At 39.9% G+C, this 21,448-nt stretch overlaps 1 protein-coding gene across 1 annotated transcript; it reads left to right on the plus strand.

The window, feature by feature from the left end:
* The first annotated feature begins 387 nt into the window (after positions 1-387).
* On the plus strand, positions 388-2,875 carry LOC113701755 (subtilisin-like protease SBT3). Its single transcript, XM_027222533.2, has one exon. The coding sequence runs from the start codon at positions 509-511 to the stop codon at positions 2,801-2,803; it is 2,295 nt and encodes a 764-aa protein (XP_027078334.1). The 5' UTR covers positions 388-508; the 3' UTR covers positions 2,804-2,875.
* The last annotated feature ends 18,573 nt before the right edge of the window (positions 2,876-21,448 follow it).

Below are 21,448 nucleotides of genomic sequence, written 5' to 3' on the forward strand. Positions count from 1 at the left end.
CAAAAGTATCCGATGAAAAATATTAGGGGTTAAGAGACAAGTTAATGACAGATTTTAAACAATCACCAATGAAAAATATTAGGGATTAAAAGACAAGTTAATGATAAATTTTAAACTAGTAGTTGAGTGATCTGACTTTCAAAATCATAGTTTCTATAACATCCTTAGTTTCCTTTTTCAAAATGAAAATCACTGTCGAATCTCAACAATGGATCCCTTCGATCGATTAGAAAGGTTCAACAAGTAATTTTAGTACAGCTAAAGCAAGCATGACAAAGATGAGATGGGAAAATTGACATACAACTGATGGTTTGACAGAAATTCACGGGCCCCATGTATTTACAAGTTATATATCTAGCAAAGCTTTCAAACATGGTATATACACCACATGGACAAATAAAACAATAGACAACTTGTAGTAAGGAGCACCCCTGCGTTCCATGCCATTCTTTCCTATATATAAGTAGGATTTGTCTTCCAAGAACTAATCAATTTCATTGTTCAAACCATGGCAACAATACAACATATCCTATTGTGTTTGTGGTTCCTCTTTGCTGCAATCCCCCAATTTCTGGCCACTTGGGCACAAATGGATACTTACATCATCCATATGGACTCCTCATCCATGCCCAAAGCTTTCTCAAGTCATCAAAGTTGGTATTTGACTACCCTTGAATCAATATCGGATGCTGCAAGTGAAGCCACCATAGATTTTCCACCCTCCTCAAAGCTTCTTTATACTTATACAAATGCTCTTCATGGTTTTAGTGCAATTCTCTCTCCTTCTGAGCTCAGAGCCATGAAAGATTCCCCTGGCTTTGTTTCTGCAATTAAAGACAAGTCTGTTAAAATGGACACTACTCACTCCTCCAAGTTTCTTGGACTCAATTCCAAGTATGGTGCGTGGCCTAATTCTGATTATGGGAAAGATGTCATCATTGGTTTGGTGGATTCGGGTGTGTGGCCAGAGAGCAAAAGCTACAGTGACGATGGATTGACTGAAATTCCATCCCGATGGAAAGGACAATGCGAAAGTGGCACCCAGTTCAACTCCTCGTCATGCAACAAGAAATTAATTGGAGCCCGTTTCTTCAACAAAGGTTTACTTGCCAAATTCCCCAATTTGACAATCTCAATGAATTCTACGCGTGACACAGATGGACACGGAACTCATACTTCATCCACTGCTGCTGGAAGTTACGTTGAAGGTGCTTCCTTTTTCGGTTATGCCTCTGGAACTGCCATAGGTATGGCTCCACGAGCTCGAGTGGCCATGTACAAGGCCCTTTGGGAGGAAGGGACGTACACGTCTGATGTTGTAGCAGCTATCGATCAGGCATTGATGGATGGAGTTGATGTCTTATCCTTATCATTGGGAATAGACGGTGTACCATTTTACCAAGATCCTGTTGCAATAGGCACATTTGCAGCCCTGGAAAAGGGCATATTCGTGTCAACATCGGCAGGAAATGAGGGGCCTATATTTGGGACATTGCACAATGGGACGCCTTGGGTTCTTACAGTTGCTGCTGGTACAATGGACCGCGAATTCACTGGGACGGTATTTCTTGGAAATGGGATATCAATCTCTGGTTTGTCTCTCTACCCTGGCAATTCTACTGCTGCCAAAGTCCCAATTGTCTTCATGAATAAATGCGAAAACCAGACAGAACTGAAGGAACTGCAAGGTAAGGTGGTTGTATGCCAAGACAAGGATCAGACGTTGAACAACCAAGTCTCTAATGTTCAAAACAGTAAAGTTGCAGGTGGTGTATTCATTACAAACAACACTGACTTGGAATTCTTCCTTGAAAGTCAATTCCCAGCTGTGTTTCTAAATCTTGAAGACGGTGAAGAAGTTTTGGACTACATTAAAAGTAGCTCAGCCCCAAAAGCAAAGCTTGAATTCCATGGAACACAACTCGGAACTAAACCAGCACCAAGAGTGGCTAGCTATAGCTCCAGGGGGCCATCGCAGAGCTGTCCCTTTGTCATGAAGCCCGACATTATGGCTCCAGGTGCGTTAGTCTTGGCTGCATGGCCTCAAAATTCTCCAGTGACTATGGTGGATTCAGGCCAACTTTTCAACAATTTTAACATTATATCGGGGACATCAATGGCTTGCCCTCATGCTGCTGGAGTAGCAGCCCTTTTGCGGGGAGTACACCCTGATTGGAGTCCGGCAGCCATTCGATCAGCGATGATGACCACAGCTGATATATTGGATAACACGAACCGCCCGATAACAGACATTGGATCAGATAATGAAGCCGCAAATCCTTTGGCTATGGGGACTGGCCATCTTAATCCTAACAAGGCTCTGGACCCTGGACTCATATACGATGCTGGAATAGAAGACTACGTTAATCTCCTATGTGCTCTGAATTACAATTCCAGTCAAATTCAGACTGTCACAAGGTCGTCTTCTCACAATTGCTCAAAACCATCACTTGACTTGAACTATCCATCATTCATAGCTTATTTTGCAGCAAGTGGCAATCGCTCAACCACGCAAGAATTCTCAAGAACAGTAACCAATATTGGGAGTGAGATGTCGGATTACGTTGCAAAATTGGTGCCATTGGATGGATTTAAAGTCAGTGTAACACCCGACACATTATCTTTTAGACAGAAGTATGAAAAGAAAAGCTACAAATTGACAATAGAAGGTTTTTCAGTCCTGAAAAATTCAGTAGTTTTTGGTTATCTGAGTTGGGAGGATACCGGAGGTAACCATGTAGTCCGAAGTCCAATCGTGGCCGCGACCCTAACTGTAAAAACATTGTCAGGACAGAATTATTAATCACTTACATGTATACTCTAGTATGTATGATGATTGATGAATAATTGTTGAATGATTACATTTCTGCAAAAATTTCAGTGTCTGTTTGGTGACCAGGTCTTGTCGGAGCAGAAATAATTAGGAATCTGAATTTCATGCAAAAAATATGTGGGAAAAAAAATGCAGCAGGCATACAACTACTAGCCTGTCAGACAATGACCAATTTTGGCTGAAATAAGGCTCTAATGGCCATTTGTTTGGTGGTATAATAACAGAAACAAATCCCGTGATTCCCAAACTGCAAAACAAGCGCAGGAAACTAAAAACAATTATTTTTGGGCACGATTGCTCAATCATGTTTTGCACAGGGCACATGTCTTTGTCACATTACATCTGCAATAGAATTTGTCTTCTTCATTTTTTTTCTTGCTCTAATGCAAGGCTAATTGATGATTTTCTATTTTATTTCATTCATCTCACGTCTTACCATCGAATAATTAAATCATACTGACTAGCTTTTTTTTTTTTGCTAAATCAGAAATTTCAATCGATTTTCTTTGGAATTCAGCCCCCTGGAGATTTTGTAGAGCAATTAATGATGGACACCTACTAATTTTGGTTATAATTTTCTCCTTATTTTCCTCTATCACGTGTCAATTCATCATTAATATTAGTAGAGATAATTCACTAAGAATACAAGTGAAGAATACTAACAAGTCACGCCTCCTCTTTTGAATTGTTCTTCTGGCTTAATTTCATTTGCTTTTCTTCTCCTTTGGGGTCCATTAAGGGTGAGGCTGATTGAACACATTGTATTCTTAGTCAATTGGGTGTCATTTTGTCCACTCAAGTGTCTTCTTGCACGGAATAATTGTCTTCTTTCTCTTTCCCCTTTTTTCCGTAATTACTATTGAGTTTTCACCTTTACTTTTGCCTATTACACACGTCCTTTACTACCGAAAGTGATTTCTTCTCTAGTAGGATAATGTACTGGCCACTTGTTACCAGCCAGACATGGGCAGCTAGTCTTTTCTTCCTGAAACATAGAACATAGGAAGCAAGTAATGCAGTTGTTTTTAACGCCTGGATACTCATTTCCTTGCTTAAGAAGAGCTAAATAAAAACCCTTTTGCCCGATAGGTTATTACTAGAAGGCAACTTTGATGTAGAGACAGAAGAAGAAACGTTGATCAAAAGCTCAGATGTAGAGACAGAAAAAGAAATTGTAGTAGCAACATACATATAGGTAGGCAATTTACACACATAAGTATGTGTGGGAGAGGGACTAATGTCATCAATATTATATTAACACCATCAAAATAGGATCTCAATTTTTTACTCTTCTCAACTGAAGATACGACTCTTTATTTGTAAAATAAACGATTTATAAACAAGTGTTGACAACCGCAACAAAATTATTTAATAAAATATTAATTTCTAAACAATAAAATTATCATAATCTGACTCTAATATACTACTAAAAATTTAATTTGACTAAAATACTACTACTAAACAATAACCTAGAAACTTCTATATTTTAGTGTTGATCTAATATGCCGACTGGAATGGAGAAATAGGAATTATCAAGAATGCCGAATAATTGGCCATACAATATTCAATTATAGTAGCAGACAGCGACAACGATAGGCCTAAATACAGCTACACCCCATTCGTTCCTCCAAACCAGTTGGCTGGAAAATCTTATTAAAGTGCCACCATGCCTTGCCTCTTCCGTGACTCATTCGAGTTAAACTAGGCACAAGTACGAAACTTTCTTGAATGTCCACAGCTTATTATAAGATGAATCTTTTTGGAACTTCTGTCCACATTGTGTAAAATAAATCATGTTGGACGATTTTTAACAATTTCATCAATGAATCTCGTTTGTCCTTTTTATCAAAAGAAAAAAAAAAAAAAGAAGATGAAGCCGCCATGCTCCAAATATGAATAGAATATGACCATGATAATAAACCTTCTTCATAAAATTTGTGGAGATTTCCATATTGCATAAAGGGGTTTTTTTTCCAATGAAAATAGACAGTTCAAAACCTTTCCGCGCACCTTTTGATCAAAAGAAAAAAAAAGGCATCAGGGTTGCACAATTTCAATTGTCTACGAGTGTTGCAACTAACCTGATCTTCTTCAAATTATTGAACGTGAACTCATGAAATGCAGGTTTCTTTTTTAGCAATTAATTTTGCTTACTTCAGTTTGACCAATTTATAAATTCTTGCGGTTGGTACCTCTTGACCGTGTAAGAGTCTGAGGTTTGTGAGATGTCATCCTGCGTTGATGATAGATTTTGGATTTAGCATCATGAGACTCTGTGAAGTCAATAAATATACTCAATAAACGAAAGGCTGTAAAATCTTTTCAGCATTCCGTTTCCTTTAGTAAATTTTGACCGCCGAATTTTGTGAAAGATGTTAGTTAGTGGCCACTATTCAACTATTCTTTCACTTCGCTGCATGGCTTGATCAATCTCTTGGGTCTTTGTTTAATCCTTTTAGCCAGAACAGTCAGGCAAAGTCCAGCACTTGTGCCTAACTTATCTTGTCCGAATCTGAGGCTTGACTTTGGTGCCTATTAAGCATTAAAGTTTCATGCCTTCCAATCGAGCAGTGCCAGGTAAGACTCCAATACCCAAAATTAGTCGAAAACTGATGAAACTTAATTTGAAAACCTTCATGGCGTACCAAATCTAGATACAAATTCTTGGGAAATCTGTACACTTTACCTAGTCTTGAGTAAATTGTAAAACAAATATAGTCATAAAATTATTGGTTTTTTAATCTTATTGGGTCAGTAGAGACAACAAGAGCAAGTAGTCTTTCACTATAAATCTCTTCCACGGTCCACGGTTTTTCTTTAATTGTGTGTCCTTTCTCTCCAGATTTAGTAAAGTTTTCCTTTTCATATATTCTCTCTCTCTGTATGTTTTTTTCGAGTGATTTAATAACTGTCTCTCCAGGTCTGTATGTTTTTTTCGAGTGATTTAATAACTGCCTCTCACTATAGTGGTAAGCTACATATAGTGGCAATTTGTGAAAAACAAGATTTGAACCTCTGACTTTCCACCTCACCAAACCTTAAAAGACTATAGTAGTAGCCAGCAGCCAATGTTTGTTAGATATGGGAAAACTGTACATTAGTTGATTAAGTAGTACAGCATAGCTTGTGCTAGTGAGGGAGTTAGATTTTACTAACTGATTTAATAATTGACTCCACTACTCAACTCCTATTCCTACTTTTTATTCTATAATATCTACATGACTAATAACTCGTGGTCATCTATACACTCTCTCGTATACCTATTAGATTTGTATATTCAGTATTTGTCGAATCAAAATATAAGAAAAGGACGGTGACTTATCAGCTTATAGTATCCCTTAGTCGTTGAGATAGGATAGGACTTTAATATTAACCTATAAAGACATAAACAAACTATGTAAAATAATTAATGATACTAGTTAATTAAATAGCTTCAAGCAAATGAACGACTAAAATTTCGGGATTTCACAATTAAATCCTACCCCTCCCTTCTTACAAAAAAAATAATAATAATAAAAAGAAAAAAGTTTGCCTTGCCAAAGTTTCTAGGAAGTCTCGTGTTGTGCTAGTTGCATTTGTGTAACCATCAGGGTAAAAATGTTTCTCCCCGAAGCAAGCGTCCTAGTCAGTCTATAATGGATCCGTTGCTGCTTTCTGCTTATTTGATTTTAAGGCATGGCGAGAGGGCCTTAGCCTTCATAGTCCATACATCATACTACCGCCATAGCCGATAAAACAAGTAAACTATCCTGCGTTTTTGGGTCCAATAGTGACCAACCTAATTTGCAAACAATCTAACTTCTGACTTTCGTAATTGGAACCCATACCCGTACCTATACCCTTGTGTTGCGAAGTACAGACAAGCATGAGAGCAGAACCTAACAGTCATAGATGATGATTGGAGGATTATCTGGATGTCATTGTGTTCTTTTTTTTTAAAACCTTTTTGGGTTAATAAGAAGATTGGGTGATTTCGATTCCAATTACCACCACAAGAATATGCTCTGTGACTACAGTTAGCACTTATGATAAGATTACTTACCGATTCTAGGTGTCAATCACAACTCATTTATATTGATCGGCCAAATTGTCCATTAATAAGTGGATTTGGGTATACAATACACTTTAAATGGGTTTAAATTAGTGACTCAATTAGTCCCATTTAATTGGTAAGCAATAGTGAGCACTGTTGAGCCTACTTGGTCAAAGTCCGACTCAAACTCGGTCACCATAAAACTCAAGTCGAGTTCGAACCAACCAAGTCAAATTCGAGTACAAAAAAACTCAGATCATTAGCTCACTATAATAGTGAAAGTACATATATATCCATAATATTTTATTATTTGTTGAGGAATATTTATTATTTTATTAAATTTTTAAAAAATAAAATTTAAAATAATTAATTATAGATTTTTTGGTGGATATTAATTACAGATTCCAATTCAACTTTTGGTGGGTATTAAGGGGATAAATTTGAATTTCTTATTAATCTAATCACAATAAAGATGTCCTTATCTCTTAATAAACAGCATGCGAAAGAATTATTTGAAAAAAATTAGAATTTCAAATGGCGCATAAATGAGTATTTGGATATCTCTATCAATTTACAAAAAGTATATAAATGGGTTGACCAATTTTGACTCATTTTATTAAATGGGTATAAATAGATTAACTGAATTATACCCATTATCTTATGACCGCCTAAATCTGTCCAATTCATCTATTTTGACACTTCACCGCTAATATAGTTGACCTTTGGAGATGCATCGACCCATATTTCATGCCATGTACAGCTAGCCAATTGTGTCCGTTTTGCAGCCAAGTCTACAAAGCTCTATTAGACAGGAATTGCAATCATGCGTAGCAAGTTAGAAACAAAAATAGGCTTGTTCATGTTTTCTGTCTTTTTTGTTTACTCATTCCTTGCCAACCAAATGATTAATCTTCATCAAATATTGACCAAGACATCTTTTTTTAATTTTCTTTTTTTTCCCCAAAAGTCACCTTTATGTGAATTAGTAATGAGGTATCTACAATTGCTCTTAAATGTGGCTGTTACTGTCAGACAAACGTTGCGTGCCTTGTTTATAAGTCACATATATAAGTGCTCCTTCCGGCTTCCACCTAATATCACTAACAAGATTGATGACTTATTTCGTCACACTATAAGTACAGAGATCAGGCCTTCTTTGGATTGTGATTTTGTGCATAAAAATTTTTACGTTTTTCGTAAACACATTTTTTATCACTTTTTATTTCATATATATTAAATCACTACAATACATTTTTGTACAAAAACTCTTAAAAATAACAATTCAAGTGGACTCTAAATTCTCTTCTAAAGAAAGAGAGTGTAGAAATTTGCAATTTATACAACCGATCAGCATAGATACATGGATTGGCATGAATATACACTAGTATACCATCAAATAGATACCCATAGAAATAGCGAAATCATTATATAATGTGTATAACTGATCACACACCAGTGAAACTTAAGCTTGAGATCTCCATAATCCTTATTTTCACTGTCCATTGTTCTTAATTGGGCTGTCTAATAAACAAATATGTTATTTCTATAAAACGCGATTTGCCAAGTCAAAGAGCTGGATATTATATGATATGCCGACAATATTTGTCAAAGTGAAACTTGTGTGACTATAAACACACTATATATCCATTCTTTTGTTTTGAATCTCTCTACCCCTCTACAAATCTTTACCACCCCAATTGTGAGGCATAGGAATCAAATTCTAAACTGATAATATATAAGAATTTTAAAGCTTTCTTTTGATCACTGGATTGACTTCAGTGATTATATATTAATTCTATCATATATTCTACAAATAAACACTTCAAAATTTTGATTATTTTTTCTAGAAGTAAAACATACAAGCATACAAATCAAAAGATAACTCAAATTGGTAATACCTTCTAAATGAAAACTCCCATTGCATTCAAAACGAAAAGAGCTCATAATCCTTGAAATTTTGGGTTTTACTAAAACACATCCCCCCCCCCCCGGGTGCCGAACCCATTGTCAGCGAATTATGGGCAACAAGTCTTAATGGGTCCCAAAAAAAAAGTCTTAAGGGGTACACCACCAAGTTTCTCTCTATGCCAAAACTAAACAGACTATGGGCCTGTAATCGAGGAAACAGTAGGAAGAAACTAAGCCATTTGGTAAGCAGGCGATTGGGCCTCATACAAAATTAGTTGAAGGACAGAAATTTGATGGGTTCGTTAGTTCATCTATTCGAGCAGAAAAATGGCCTTTACTTCAAATGATATCGAAATATGGGATATCAATAGCTGTCGATTCTTTGTTAATTTCCAATCGTGTTGGCATTACATTTTTTTTTTCCAAATGTCAACACTTATACTATCCTATGCTACTTTGAATTGAGGATCCAAGTTTATTATATAAAGGGTACATGAAGAGGGTCCATCTAAACTTGAGGAAGGAATTGCCACGCTTCTTCTGAGTTTATTTTTTGTATTTATTTCACTATGGGAGATAGAATTTAAACCCCCTACAACAAAATAGGGATTTAAAAGAAGGAACCCTAATAGCAAAAATAATAAAGATCATCATAGGCCTTTTCGGATGATAGGTTTTTTGTTTTTGTTTGTTTTTAGCAGACAATTTTTTTTACAACTTTATATACAGAAGCCCTTAAAAACATTACAAAGTTTTTAAAATGCACATCCATTTCTTTCTTTTACCATCACTTTCCTCAAGTATTTCTAGTTCATCCTTCCCCTCCCTTCCCCACTGGTGTTGCCAGCGCACCTCCCTCTTTTTTCCACCTTTTTTCCTTCTTCTCCACCCTCTCCTCTCTCCCTCTTTTCCCTTCTCCTACCTCCCTCCCTCTTCCTCCTCCTCTTCCCCCTCCTCCTCTTCCCCCCTTCCCTCTAGACTAGTGGGTTAGAGGGGAAGGGGAGAAGAAGAACGGGTGGTAGGAGAAGGTGATAAGGAGGATGTGAGACCCCGAAAATTTTTTTTTATTTCCAGACATATATTTTAGGCTTTTAGGCTTAGTTTTAGTGTTTTCTTTAATATGTGAATATTCTGAGGGATTTTATGAGAGAATATGGATTTTACATCATTTTCTGGATACAGGTAAATTTCTGTGTTTTTAGGGGTGTCTAATGGTTGCGGGACCCACTAGGGCGATCGGTACCGTAAACATGTAGTTGGGGAAAATTTTAATATACGGAGACTCTATGACCTTGTGTTATGAGTTAATTAGAGGTTAGCTAGTGTGATTAAGCATTACAAGACAAGGGAATGAGATAAACTTGAGGAGGCCACTTGTTGCAATTCTATTGGAGGTTAAAATTTTGACTAGTCTTGCACCTTTACTAAATTAAATTTTGACCAAAATTCTTCATCATTTTTCATTCTCTTGGCCGGCCAACTAGAGAGAAAAGAAGAGAGAAACTTCTTCAATTTTCCTTCTTGTCCTTGCCTAAATCTTGAAATCCAACCGTTTATTTCTTGAATTCCTCCATAAAACCTTCTTGCTAGGAGTGATTGAAGTGCTTGGTGGTTTTTGTTTGAAGGGAGAGACCTCCATCTACCTTGTATCTAGTAATTGTAAGGTAAGTGAGTAAGAATTGTTTCGTTGTTGGTTATAAGATGCAATTGGTTGTTATTAGTGAATAAAGATGCCATTTTGTGGATTATTTCATGACTTATGGATGGGTTGTGGCAATTTTTCTATTTATTGAGGAATTTTCTGTTTTATATGGGTTCTCATGTTTAGTAAGGTGTGATGGCTTCATATTGAATGATTTAGAGCCTATGTGTATTAGTGGTGGTTGATTGAGGGAAATTTCCGCATTTGTGAGGAATTCCGGTTTTTAGGGTTTAGTGAATTGGGGCTTTTCTATATATGGCTTTCATACAAATAATTGATGTATACTTGAGCTTATTGTGACTCAAATAAGGTGTATGGACTAGTTTATGATACATAAGTGTATTTGTATGAGTTGGATGTTGTTGGTTAGGTTGAGAATGTGATGAAATTGTGGGGAAATGCCGCCCAATTGGTTAGAAATGTGGGTGCCCTTGATTTGAGAGGCATTTGAATGGAGATGGAAGATTGTTGAAGTGGTTCATGTTCCACACCTTCATTACTCCGTTTTACATTTGAGTATCTTGTACTAGTAAGTTAATGTCTATACGTTGATTCGTGATTGAGTCTCAAATATGTTCTCTTGCTTGTTTTAGGTCGTACCGGTGGTCCGGGGCCTACTTCTGACGTGAACGTGTGAATTACTTGATTGCTTGGTGAGTGTATCATTGAATGGTTGAATGTACTTGTTATGTGACTTGAATAGCTTGAATAGGTCAATAGTGTACTTTATCGCTCTTGACCACTTACTTGTATTATTGTTACTGTTGGACTATGAAATTTCTTGTGTATATGGTTTGACATCTGCTAGGGCTATGCCCTACTAGCACTGTGACATCTGAGCTCCTTCCCTTAGGCCGTTATTCGAGTCGAGCCGGCGAGGGCTTGGGCGAATCGTTAACGAGCCTTTGGGTCACTGATAGTCGAGTAGAGTGTTAACTCCTCGATCCGATGGTATACTCGAGTAATACCTTTTGTAACTGTGAGGTGTTCGGGCCCGGTAAGAGGGTGAATGGTGGAAGGAAATGATGTAAAGAGGAGTCTACGGTTTTGCTTTGCCTTAATAGTTGACGGAGTGTCAACGAGTACGATCAAGTATGGCAAGTGGAAACCGGCCCTTGAGGGCCGACCGTATCCTTTTATACATGGTTGGTTTAATAAAGGCACTCTTATGTGTGTTTGTAGGCCTGCATAATCTATTTGTGCATTTGGTACCTCACGAGCGTAAGTTCACCCTCCCGTTGTTTTGTTTTCCTTACAGGAACACTGTTGGACCCAAGTTTTGAGAAATTGAGTTGAGCTAGTTAAGTAGCTAGTTTTGAGTAGCTCCTCGAACACTTGGAAACTTTGATGTATGTGAATTTAAGTACCGTTTGAGTTGTACAATTGAACCTTTTCATGTATATATATCCATATCAAGTTTTGGATTAACTGTGTTATGTGTTTAATGTGATTTGAGCGAACACCGGTTTCGAACAAGGAAAGAAAAGTTTTGATGAAATTTACTGTTCACGAATCCGGCCAATTTCTGGCCGGATACAAGGTCGGATATGCGGGGGAAAAAGAAAAAACTTTGAAGTTGGCCTCTGGCCGCAATCCGGCCAACTTCCGGCCGGATTGACAGGGGACTTCGACCACTTTGGGGGTTTGGCCACTGCCTCATATCCGGCCAAGAATCCGGCTGGATATCCGGCCAGATTCTGGCCGGATAGTGACGTGGCCCGTCACTGTTCATCCGCGGAAAATTTTAGTTGTTTTCGTTTTCTTGACCGATCAAGTGCTCGAGCGCTACACTTTCTTCTGTGGTCATATTGTGGTAGTATGAGTACCTTACTAAGGGTTAATCGCTTGTTTTATTGAATTTTTCTCTTGAGTTAGGTACGGTTGGTGTGTTTCGGGTTCGTAGTCCTGGCGAGAGTTGGGCAGGCGGTCCGTTAATCCCTCTGGTTCGCCTTAGGGGAAGATAGGGTCGTCACAAGTGGTATCAGAGCCTAGGTTTAGATGAACCTGGGTGTGGTAGAAAATTCTCGACTTGGGACTTGTATTTGATTATCCTCCTTAGGATGTTTAAGTTTAACTACGTTTTTGGTGTAGGATGGATGCGCATAGTGGACCTGATGAGAGATCGACTGTGGAGCGGGGCCGTGGAGTACTTCCTATGATCAAGTACCAAATCCGGCCAAGAGGGCCCACTGTACGCTGGAGTCCGGCTAGTCGCCTTCGGCGTAGTGAGTGCCGTCACAAGTTTGCCTACCCGAATACCGTCGTATTGGCCGTGGTCAAGGAAAGGAAGGAGTTGGCCAAGGATAATGCGAGTCTAGAAGCCGAAACGAACCAACTAAGGGAGGCTAACAAGAGGCAAGCTAAGCGAATTAGGGAATTGGAATATGACCTGGTTGAGGGTCAAGATAGGGTGGACGACTTATGTACGCAACTTGGAGAGGCACGCGAACGTATGGTCAAGAGGGCGAGGCAACTGAGGGAGAGAGCGGGATCGATTTTGAACCTATGTGATGACTTGTTAGGGGACGAGAGCGACGAGGGCTCTTGCATAGGAGGCGGGGTTGGAGGTGAACCCGCCCAGGCGGGTGGGTCCTCTAGTCCCACGGTGGGCTAGGGCTTGGCTCTTAAGCCATTTTGGATGATTTTGACTCTTGTATATATAAGGGATACAGAATGGAAGGCCGGGAATGAACCTTAGCTAGCCATTTTGTACGTTGGACTAGCTTTGTATATATTACTTTTGTTGTTGCCCTTTTCCGTAAGAGGCTTTCCCTGTTTGTACTTGACTGACTGTTTTGGTAAATACTTGATCTTGTTGTGAGTACTATGAATATGTGTTATGTGCTTAAATGTCTTATGAAGTTATTGTTTGGTTAAGTGATAATGTTTATTGTTAGGCAATAGGGGGTATGTGCCCTTTAACGTTGATGCTATATTTATAGTTATGTCTATATTTGGACCCTAGATTGATCTAGATCGATGGAAGGCACGCGTAGTGGCCGAGGACGGGGACGTGGGGGTAGACATCCCACGACTGAACGGGGTACGGGAACTTCAATGCCCGAACCAAATCCTGAGTCCCAAATCGATCCCAATATTCAGGTAGCCGCTGCTATCCAGCGGATGACTGATCTCCTGGCCCAGGTGGTACAACATCAGGGCCCCAACCCTAATCCACTAGTCGGCAACCCTGGGAACCCTGGAAATCATGTCGAGAGCGAGGATCGAGCTCTCGAACGATTCCAAAAATTTTCTCCACCTAAGTTTCTTGGAGGACCCGAGCAGTGGCTGGAGAAGATGATAGACATTTTTGCCGCCTTACGTTATTCGGACGAGAGACAAGTGACCTTTGCGATTTTCCAACTCGAAGGGGCCGCTCGCTCTTGGTGGAACATTATCCGGACAAAGTGGGAGCGAGAACAGACGCCAAGGACATGGGCGAACTTCGTCAGGGAATTCAATGCCAAGTATTTTCCGCCATTGGTTCTGGAGAAAAAGGAAGACGAATTTATTCGTCTACGCCAAGGCACGCAATCGATGGCCGAATATGAGAGCCAATTCACACGCCTGTCCAAGTTTGCCCCTGAACTTATTCTGACTGAACAAAGGAGGGCGAGACGCTTCCTTCAAGGGCTTAATGTAGAAATTCAAAAGGACATGGCCGTAGCCCAAATCACCACCTTCAGTGATGTCGTTGAGAAAGCTTTACGATCCGAGAATACCCGGCTTCAAGTGAGGAATTTTTAAAACCGAAAGCGTGGAGCTTCTGGGAGTAGCTCAACTCAAGGGGATAAAGGTACCCCTGCTAAATTTGGAAGGGGAGCCAGAGGGGGACGATTCTCGGGTACGGCAAGAGGGGCTCCTTCTCGAGGAAGTCAACCGGGACGAGGCCCGCAAAGGAGTAGCTCCCAAGGGAGTTCCGCCACTGTTTCTCGTGGGCCGTGTAGCTTCTGCGGGAAACCAAACCACATGGAGGACGACTGCTGGAGGAAGCAGAACAAGTGTTTACGATGCGGAAGTGCAGAGCACCGGCTCGCCAGTTGTCCGGTCCAATCCCGAGAAGCGAAAGGAACTACGCAGACGTCCAAGGCTACCTCAAATCAGTCACGGGTAGAAGGAGCCAAACCAAAGATACCTGCTCGTGTATACTCCATAGAACAACGTCTAGTTCCTGACTCGGCCGAGGTAGTGGAAGGTACGATTCCTGTCTTCCACCACCTAGCTAGAATTTTGATAGACCCTGGAGCCACCCATTCCTTCGTTAATCCCGAGTTTATGTGTGAAATTGATATAAACCCTGTCACTCTTCCCTATGAGCTGGAAGTTAGTACTCTTACGGGGAACCAATGCCTGATTTCTAGCGAAATGTAAACAAATTGTGAGATTTGGGTAGGTGAGAGGAAGTTATTGGGAAATCTGATAAGTTTAGCCATAAAGGGATATGATGTGATTCTGGGCATGGATTGGTTGGCTCGATATAACGCCCAACTAGACTGTAAGAGGAAATTAGTGGAATTTTGTATTCCTGGGGAGGCAACTTTGAGGTTAGATGTGAGGGGTAATCTAGCCTCATCTGCTTGATTTCGGGTATTCGAGCTAGGAAACTTTTGAGTAGAGGGGCACAAGGGTTTCTAGCTTTTCTTCTTAACACTCCTACCGATAAACTGACCATAGAAGATGTTCCAGTGGTGTGTGAATACCCAGATGTCTTTCCTGACGAATTAGTGAATCTATCTCCCGACAGAGAAATTGAGTTAGAAATTAACCTCTTACCTGGGACTTCTCCTATTTCCAGAACCCCTTACCGAATGGCACCTGCGGAACTCAAAGAGTTAAAATTACAATTGCAAGATCTGCTAGAGCGGGGTTTTATTCATGAAAGTGGATCACCTTGGGGGGCACCTGTTCTATTTGTTAAAAAGAAGGACGGGATCTTGAGAATGTGTATTGATTACCGAGGGTTGAACAACGTAACCATTAAAAATAAGTATCCACTACCCCACATTGATGAATTATTTGATCAATTATAAGGTGCGGTGGTCTTCTCGAAGTTAGACCTTCGACAGGGATATTACCAACTGTTGATTAGAAAGGAAGATGTGCCTAAAACTGCCTTCAATTCTCGGTATGGGCACTATGAATTTGCCGTGATGCCTTTTGGGCTGACCAATGCCCCTGCTGCCTTCATGGACCTCATGCATCGGATTTTCAAACCCTATCTCGACCGATTTGTCGTTGTTTTTATCGATGACATATTGGTTTATTCAAAAAACCATGAGGAGCATGGACAACATTTGAAAGAGGTCCTGCAAACTCTAAGAGAGCACCAATTGTATGCCAAAATTAGTAAATGTGAGTTTTGGCTAGAAAGGGTTTCTTTTCTGGGGCACGTGATTTCAAAGAAGGGAATTGCTGTGGATCCAGCCAAGGTAGAGGCAGTAATTGAGTGGAAAAGACCCGACAGCCCTACTGAGGTTCGGAGTTTTCTAGGGTTGGCTGGGTACTACCGTCGATTTATTCAAGATTTTTCGAAACTTGCCAGTCCCTTAACCGATTTAACAAAGAAGGGTGGACGATTTCTGTGGAGTGATAAGTGTGAAACCAGCTTTCAAGAGTTGAAGCGGAGGTTAACTATGGCCCCTATCCTGGCCTTGCCTAATGGTAAGGACAGTTTCACTGTTTACACTGACGTCTCTAAAGACGGGTTGGGATGCGTTTTGATGCAACATCAAAATGTGATAGCTTATGCGTCTAGAAAATTGAAAACGCATGAGCAAAACTATCCCATTCATGACTTAGAACTGGCCGCGGTGGTCTTCGCTCTGAAAAAGTGGAGACACTATTTGTACGGGGTGACCTTTGAAGTCTATTCCGATCATAAGAGCCTTAAGTATCTCTTTTCCCAGAAGGAGTTAAACATGAGACAGCGAATGTGGATGGAATTCTTAGAGGATTATGATTATACTATTAACTACCATTCGGGTAAGGCTAATGTGGTAGCCGATGCCCTAAGTCGAAAGGCTCAGATTTCTGGATTAATGGTGAAAGAATGGGAATTGTTGGGAACCGTTGGAGAGTGGAATCCAAGACTGGAGCATAATAGGATAACCTTTGGGAATATACGGGTGACGTCCATATTGCTCGGTAGGATTAAGGAAGCTCAAATTAAGGATCCGACAGTTCTAAAATGGGTGGAAAAGGTGAAGAAAGGAGAAATTTCTGATTTTAATTTGAGTCATGAGGGGATTTTAAGGTTTCGGAATCGAATAGTGGTACCTAATAATGAAAATTTGAGAAGAGAGATTTTGGAGGAAGCTAATCGATCTAAATATACAATCCATCCAGGAAGTAACAAGATGTATCATGACTTGCGACGATTATACTGGTGGGATAGGATGAAGAGAGGGATAGCTCAATATGTACAAACCTGTCTAGTGTGCCAACAAGTTAAGGCCGAACACCAGAAACCCTCGGGACTACTGCAGTCTCTGGAAATACCCGAATGGAAATGGAAACATATTACCATGGACTTTGTTTCTGGACTACCTAGAACCCAAAAAGGACATGATGCCGTTTGGGTGATCGTTGATCGATTGACCAAGTCGGCTCATTTCTTACCTGTGAATATGAAGTATTCCATGGATAAGTTAGCCCGCGTATATTTGGAGAAGATTGTGAGATTGCATGGGGTGCCCATGAGCATAGTTTCCGACCGAGACCCACGTTTCGTGTCCAGATTTTGGCAAAAGTTTCAGGAGACTTTAGGAACAAAGCTGAATTTGAGCACCACTTATCATCCGCAGACGGATGGACAGTCAGAACGGATGATTCAGACCCTCGAGGATATGTTACGAATGTGCATTCTAGATTTCGGGGGTAATTGGGGTCAACACATGACATTAGTGGAATTCGCCTAGAATAACAGCTACCACTCGTCAATCCAAATGGCACCGTACGAAGCTCTTTATGGGCGAAAGTGCCGTTCACCGATATATTGGGATGAAGTGGGAGAGAAGAAGATCCTAGACCCTACCATCATTCCTTGGATGGAGGATGCCCAAGAAAAGATCAAGTTAATTCGTCAGAAACTTGAGACAGCTCAAAGTCGCCAGAAGAGCTACGCCGATAACCGTAGGAAAGATTTGGAGTTTGAAGTTGGAGACCATGTATTCCTTAAGATTACCCCGTTACGGAGTATTACTGCCGGCAGAGGAAAGAAACTCCAACCTAGATACATAGGACCTTTTCCGATCCTTCAGCGAGTTGGAAAAGTAGCATACCAACTTGAGTTGCCGCCGAACCTGTCGCGGATTCACGATGTATTCCACGTGTCAATGCTCAAAAAGTATTACCCCGATCCGACTCACGTCATCCAGCCGGAAGAGATCGAAATTGATGAAGCCCTTACTTACGAGGAGAAACCTGTGTGAGTGCTTGATAGAAAAGTGAAAGAGCAGAGGAATAAACAAATTCCACTGGGCAAAATTCTGTGGAAGAACCACGGAGTCGAAGAGGCAACCTGGGAGATGGAGGAAGAGATGAAAACAAAATATCCAGAACTGTTTAGTGACTCAGGTGAGAAATTTCGAGGACGAAATTCTTTAAGGGGGAGAGAGTGTGAGACCCCGAAATTTTTTTTTTATTTCCAGACATTTATTTTAGGCTTTTAGGCTTAGTTTTAGTGTTTTCTTTAATATGTGAATATTCTGAGGGATTTTATGAGAGAATATGGATTTTACATCATTTTCTGGATATAGGTAAATTTCTGTGTTTTTAGGGGTGTCTAGTGGTTGCGGGACCCACTAGGGCGATCGGTACCGTAAACATGTAGTTCGCGAAATTTTAATATACGGAGACTCTATGACCTTGTGTTATGAGTTAATTAGAGGTTAGCTAGTGTGATTAAGCATTACAAGACAAGGGAATGAGATAAACTTAAGGAGGCCACTTGTTGCAATTCTATTGGAGGTTAAAATTTTGACTAGTCTTGCACCTTTACTAAATTAAATTTTGACCAAAATTCTTCATCATTTTTCATTCTCTTGGCCGGCCAACTAGAGAGAAAAGAAGAGAGAAACTTCTTCAATTTTCCTTCTTTTCCTTGCCTAAATCTTGAAATCCAACCGTTTATTTCTTGAATTCCTCCATAAAACCTTCTTGCTAGGAGTGATTGAAGTGCTTGGTGGTTTTTGTTTGAAGGGAGAGACCTCCATCTACCTTGTATCTAGTAATTGTAAGGTAAGTGAGTAAGAAATTGTTTCCTTGTTGGTTATAAGATGCAATTGGTTGTTATTAGTGAATAAAGATGCCATTTTGTGGATTATTTCATGACTTATGGATGGGTTGTGGCAATTTTTCTATTTATTGAGGAATTTTCTGTTTTATATGGGTTCTCATGTTTAGTAAGGTGTGATGGCTTCATATTGAATGATTTAGAGCCTATGTGTATTAGTGGTGGTTGATTGCGGAAAATTTCCGCATTTGTGAGGAATTCCGGTTTTTAGGGTTTAGTGAATTGGGGCTTTTCTATATATGGCTTTCATACAAATAATTGATGTATACTTGAGCTTATTGTGACTCAAATAAGGTGTATGGACTAGTTTATGATACATAAGTGTATTTGTATGAGTTGGATGTTGTTGGTTAGGTTGAGAATGTGAAGAAATTGTGGGGAAATGCTGCCCAATTGGTTAGAAATGTGGGTGCCCTTGATTTGAGAGGCATTTGAATGGAGATGGAATAATGTTGAAGTGGTTCATGTTCCACACCTTCGTTACTCCGTTTTACATTTGAGTATCTTGTACTAGTAAGTTAATGTCTATACGTTGATTCGTGATTGAGTCTCAAATATGTTCTCTTGCTCGTTTTAGGTCGTACCGGTGGTCCGGGGCCTACTTCTGACGCAAACGTGTGAATTACTTGATTGCTTGGTGAGTGTATCATTGAATGGTTGAATGTACTTGTTATGTGACTTGAATAGCTTGAATAGGTCAAGAGTGTACTTTATTGCTCTTGACCACTTACTTGCATTATTGTTACTATTGGACTATGAAATTTCTTGTGTATATGGTTTGACATCTGCTAGGGCTATGCCCTACTAGCACTGTGACATCTGAGCTCCTTCCCTTAGGCCGTTATTCGAGTCGAGCCGGCGAGGGCTTGGGCGAATCGTTAACGAGCCTTTGGGTCACTGATAGTCCAGTGGAGTGTTAACTCCTCGACCCGATGGTATAGTCGAGCAATACCTTTTGTAACTGTGAGGTGTTTGGTCCTGGTAAGGGGATGAATGGTGGAAGGAAATGATGTAAAGAGGACTCTACGGTTTTGCTTTGCCTTAATAGTTGACGGAGTGTCAACGAGTACGATCAAGTATGGTAAGTGGAAACCGGCCCTTGAGGGCCGACCGTATCCTTTTATACATGGTTGGTTTAATAAAGGCACTCTTATGTGTGTTTGTAGGCCTGCATAATCTATTTGTACATTTGGTACCTCACGAGCGTAAGCTCACCCTCCCGTTGTTTTGTTTTCCTTACAGGAACATTGTTGGACCCAAGTTTTGAGAAATTGAGTTGAGCTAGTTAAGTTGCTAGTTTTGAGTAGCTCCTCGAACACTTGGAAACTTTGATGTATGTGAATTTAAGTACCGTTTGAGTTGTACAATTGAACCTTTTCATGTATATATATCCATATCAAGTTTTGGATTAACTATGTTATGTGTTTAATGTGTTTTGAGCGAACACCGATTTCGAACAAGGAAAGAAAAGTTTTGATGAAATTTACTGTTCACGAATCCGGCCAAGAATCCGGCCAATTTCTGGACGGATACAAGGCCGGATATGCGGGGGAAAAAGAAAAAATTTTGAAGTTGGCCTCTGGCCACAATCCGGCCAACTTCCGGTCGGATTGCCGGCCGGATTGACAGGGGACTTCGACCCCTTTGGGGGTTTGGCCACTGCCTCATATCCGGCCAAGAATCCGGCCGGATAATGACGTGGCCCGTCACTGTTCATCCGCGGAAAATTTTGGTTGTTTTCATTTTCTTGACCGATCAAGTGCTCGAGCGCTACACTTTCTTCCGTGGTCATATTGTGGTAGTATGAGTACCTTACTAAGGGTTAATCGCTTGTTTTTTTGAATTTTTCTCGTGAGTTAGGTACGGTTGGTGTGTTTCGGGTTCGTAGTCCTGACGAGAGTTGGGCAGGCGGTCCGTTAACCCCTCTGGTTCGCCTTAGGGGAAGATGGGGTCGTCACAGAGGAGAAAAAGGGGAGGGAAGAGAAGGAAGAGGGAGAAAAGGGAAAAGAGAGAGGAGGAGAGGGAAGGAGAAAGAGGGAGGAAGAGGGAGAAGTTGTAGTGCCATTGCCAACACCAGTGGTAAGGGGAATAGGATGGCTGCAATGGGAAGGGAGAAAGGAGGGAAGAAGAAGAAGAGAGAAAATGAAGAAAAATAAAAAATGAATGTTTTTTACATATTCTTAAACACTGAACCACACAAATTTTTTCTTCAAATTTTACAGTAAAATTTTATAAAAACTCCAAAAAAAAAACACACAATAGATATTTGACTACTACTCATCTGGTCCCTTGTCTATGATTTTACCATTGGAAACCTAAGAACTTTAGTAAGCGTCTCAATGATGTGGAATTTGTACTCTAAAAGTTATGAGTTTGGATTGAGTTTTCTTTTTATTCTTTTTCTAGACACAGTTGAACTCGAATGTATGAGTCCAATATATAAAAGAAGAAAAAATTTTCCAACTAGCCTTTGCTTTTTAAAGAAATTGAGATATTAATATGACCGAATAAAGAAAGTAAACTAGAAAAATAATGAAAAAACTATTTCCACAAGTTAAACAGTGGAAGCAAGTAACTAATAAACTAGTAGCATTTATGCCAAAGCCTCCAGAATTCTAAATTGGATTTTATTAAAAAAGAAATAAAAATGAAAAACACTTAGATCGTCTATCGTACTGG

Source organism: Coffea arabica, chromosome 7e (genome assembly GCF_036785885.1).
Source record: "Coffea arabica cultivar ET-39 chromosome 7e, Coffea Arabica ET-39 HiFi, whole genome shotgun sequence".
NCBI classification, from domain to species: domain Eukaryota; kingdom Viridiplantae; phylum Streptophyta; class Magnoliopsida; order Gentianales; family Rubiaceae; genus Coffea; species Coffea arabica.

Excerpts from the sequence above, each read along its gene's own strand:
- LOC113701755 (XM_027222533.2), top strand. The coding sequence starts at position 509 with ATGGCAACAATACAACATATCCTATTGTGTTTGTGGTTCCTCTTTGCT.